We start from the raw sequence: 3,716 nt of genomic DNA on the forward strand, positions 1-3,716 counted from the left end.
CAACGTATTGTTATTGTATTAACATTTGCTGCCAAAAAAAGGGGCGGTAAGATAATAAGTTCCTATGTTAGCACGTAATTTTGTATTAGCAACCGACCAAAGAGATTAGATTAAAGAATCGTTGCCGAAACCGGAGTACCAATTATTATAGGAACCCAATACCCATTCCAATAGTTACGAATAACGGTCGTTAGCGGAAAGATTTTGCGAGCCATTTGGTTAAAAGAAATACCGGTCGTCGAAGGATCCTCGCCCGCAATGGTGTACAATAATCAGTAAGTATTTCGTGTAACGGGGTAAGGTAGCGAATACATGTTGGGGTAAGGTGAAGTAGTTGTGTGATATTGGATGGAACGAGTCAAGGGAGAACGTCCGCTACCCAGCCCGCGAAAGCCTGATTGGTGGCTGCCACCGGTATGGCCCGGTCTCCCCGAGGGGGGGAGGAGTTGTGACGTGGCAAGATTGCCTACGTCACTCGAACTTCCATAACGGAAGACCGGGCCACCCTTTGGTCAAGCATCGCGATAAGGGCCGCTGCGAGCGCTCTCCCTGGGCACGAGTGAGACCCAAAAAGGCGCATTCTAATGTTTTGAATGTCGCGCCAAATTGCGCGACGGGAGTTTACAGGACCATATCCGGGTCCCAGGCGGGATCCGGAAATTCTACTTTCATCGCAGAAGCAACGAGCCTCGAGGATGAGCACCTCGAGGCAGGCGAAAGGCAGGATCCCGAAAGGAAATAACGAGAGATCGTCAAGGCCCAGGACTGTCAACCTGGAGGCGCCGACGAGGGCATCCGCTGCTGAGACGATCAACTACTCTGCCCTGTCGTCGCCTCGTCCGGGAAGAAGCAGCAGAGCAACCGGATTGGCTGACGCCGATCGTCTCCTCGGGAAGCGGCCAATCGGAAGACAGCGCTGCCGGATATGCCGTGAGACGCCGGAAGCCGAACGCCGTCGTCTGGGATTCGTCAACGCGAAATTCCGCATTAGCGATAGGTCGAGACGTTGCGCGAAGGAAGTAGAATCGAAAAGTGGGGGACGCCCTGCTTCCGCGTACCCGAGCTGCCGCGTGAACGATCACTGCGTCTTTGGAATCGTTAACGGACAGTTGTCGCTTTGAACGATTGCTTATAATTCTTGTATTTTGCGCCTGCTGAGACCAAGGGACCTAGAGATTCGCTGCCGTTCAGCTATCGCTGAATTACCAGTGGTAAGCGCCGATCAGGCTTTCGATATTAATTATTCGTGAATTTCGTGTTGGCTCGGGTAGCGCGGCGAGGTTAGGTATTCGTGTCGCGAGAGTTAACGGCAACCGAGGCGGACGATATTTGGGTGACACTATTGGTGTCGAATCACGAATCCTTCGTATTGTGAAGGATATCGTTGTCGCGGTACGAATCCGGTCGGATAGCGGGGGGCCGCGTGGCCGCCTTATGGCGGTTGTACGACGCCGATCTAAACGCGAAGTCGCGGATTCGGGTACTATCGCCGCCGCCGTTAATTCTAATTAACCTGCGCTCGTTCCACGGTGTGAAGCCGTCGCGTGTTCGATTCGTGGTCGTAAATTCTGTTCGATCGACGCAAGTCCGAGAGAAATCGCGAATTCCATCTGAGTTCGGCCGGAAATCGGCCTTCGAGGCCTTCCGCGTCGCGAAGTTCCTATCGCTGCCGAATTCTTCGCGAGTTTGTAAAGTACGGGAGAAACAGCGCGTGCGATTTCCATCAGTCGCGATAATACGCGCCGGCTACTTTGTATTCGCTGCCGAGTCGTCGGCAGCCCAGTCGAATCGTTTAATAAACATCTTGCTAGCCGAAACGTTGTTTATTCCTTGTGTGAAAACCTTCCCGTCGCGGGGAACGTCTCGTGTTCTCCCGACGTAGAATCCTGCGCCCTCGCGAGAGCTATTCAGAATTTGTTTGCTACGTCACAGCCTCGAGAGTCCAACCGCGTTACGCTTTCGTGTTTAGATTACGATTCTTTCGTGTGACACCTTCAGGTGTCTGGCGCCCGAAATTGCATCAAGTTTGATTTTCAAATAAAGAGACTGTGAGCGTATTTTGTCCCGAGAGGACCACGCATCGCGCGGCCGAGCGTGGCCCGGCGTCTCGCCTGTAAATTCTCGGTGTCGCTATTCATCGTTCGACCATCCATACGAAAAGTTAAGAAAGCGACGTGACAAAGTATAATAATAATAATAATTATGTTCTTCCATAATTCTAGTTTCTCTCAGGTTTCCTTAGTATTCTCAGGTTTGTATACTAATACTAATATTTGTTCTTTCAGTATTTATTTATCTTTTTTCTCTTTTTATAGTTCCCTTTCGTACTTCTCTTTCTCATCGATAATTTTATTGATGAAGGTGTTAATCTTATTCCAGTTATCTTTATTTTTTAGGATACACTCGGAGAAAGTGTCCACTGTGAGGTCTTGGTCTAGATCGATCTGGAGATGCATTCTTTGAGGTTCCCATTTCTCGCACCTGAAAACTGTGTGTTCTGCGTCATCTCTCTCATCGCACCACCAACATTTATCGTTATTGGCTTTTTTGATCCTAAACAGGTATGCTTTGAACACTCCATGTCCAGTTAGACATTGAGTAAGTCTGAAATTTAATGACCCGTATTTTCTATTTTTCCATATGACTGGATCCGGGATCAACCGTTTGGTCCATACGCCTGTGCTCTGTTGTTGCCAATGATCGTGCCATTTCCTCCAGGTAAGTGTATCAATGTTTTTTTTGGTATCCTCTAACTGGTCTATTTTCCTCTAACTGGAATTTCTTTGATGCTTCGTATAATGGTTTTTGATTAGCTAGGGTATACTCGAGGGGGAGGTATCCCGTTATAGCACAAAGCGGATATCTTCCGACCGATCTGTACGCATAGGCTACTCTGTTCAGACCTGCTCGTTGTATTCTTGCTATCTTTTTGCAGTTTCTATTGAATTTAAGTGCTTTCTCTGGCCACATTGGTCCGCCGTAACAAGTTATTGATTCCGTTATGTTATAGTACAGTCGACGTCCTGCGTAGGTTGGACCTCCGTCGTTTGCCATTAGTCGAGCGAGTTCTCCTTGCACTTTATTGACTTTCTCTTCCGTTTTGTCTAAGTGATGAAAGTAGTACAGAACAAAACCCTGTGGGACCCCCATCTCAGCTTTCAGCGTAATCTCATGGCATATCGTGCTATAGGCGATCTCTCTGTCCCTAAAATAATCCTTTGTTATCCTGACAAGGTATTCTGGGGTATTCCTCCTTTCTAGTTCCGTAGAGATGGTTTTCCATCTTAATGAATTAAAAGCATTCTTGATATCAAGTGCCACCATTGTTGAATACCTCTGTTTTTTAATACATCTTTAAATATCTCCTTTCACCTTGTCCATTGCGTGTATTGTCGATTTACCCTTGGTGAATCCGAATAGTTCCTTATCAAATGGTTGTTCTCCCATGAATTCGGTGAATCTACCTTTTAGGACATATTCAAATAATTTTGCAATAGCATTTAGAATACAGATAGGTCTGTATGCGGCGATCAGCGAGGGGTCTTTCCCTGGTTTCCTAAGGAGAACCGTTCTGGCCCTTTTCCAATCCCTTGGCATTTTCCCTCTTCTGAGCAAGCCCGTGAACAAAGCCGCGAAGGGGTCAGGCCTGTAGGTGGCCAATTCCTTAATGATTTCGGGTGGCATGCCATCCAAACCAGCCGCTTTCCTTGGCGTAA

The 3,716-nt window shown here is 47.7% G+C and overlaps 1 protein-coding gene across 1 annotated transcript; it reads right to left on the reverse strand.

Annotated features, from left to right (window-relative positions):
* Nucleotides 1-2,309: 2,309 nt before the first annotated feature.
* LOC143219639 (uncharacterized) lies at nucleotides 2,310-3,324 on the reverse strand. Its single transcript, XM_076445542.1, has 2 exons — nucleotides 2,893-3,324; nucleotides 2,310-2,684 (listed from the first exon to the last, which is right to left on the reverse strand). The coding sequence occupies exons 1-2, from the start codon at nucleotides 3,322-3,324 to the stop codon at nucleotides 2,310-2,312; spliced, it is 807 nt and encodes a 268-aa protein (XP_076301657.1).
* Nucleotides 3,325-3,716: the final 392 nt, after the last annotated feature.

The sequence above is a fragment of the Lasioglossum baleicum genome, unplaced genomic scaffold (assembly GCF_051020765.1).
Source record: "Lasioglossum baleicum unplaced genomic scaffold, iyLasBale1 scaffold0057, whole genome shotgun sequence".
NCBI lineage: Eukaryota > Metazoa > Arthropoda > Insecta > Hymenoptera > Halictidae > Lasioglossum > Lasioglossum baleicum.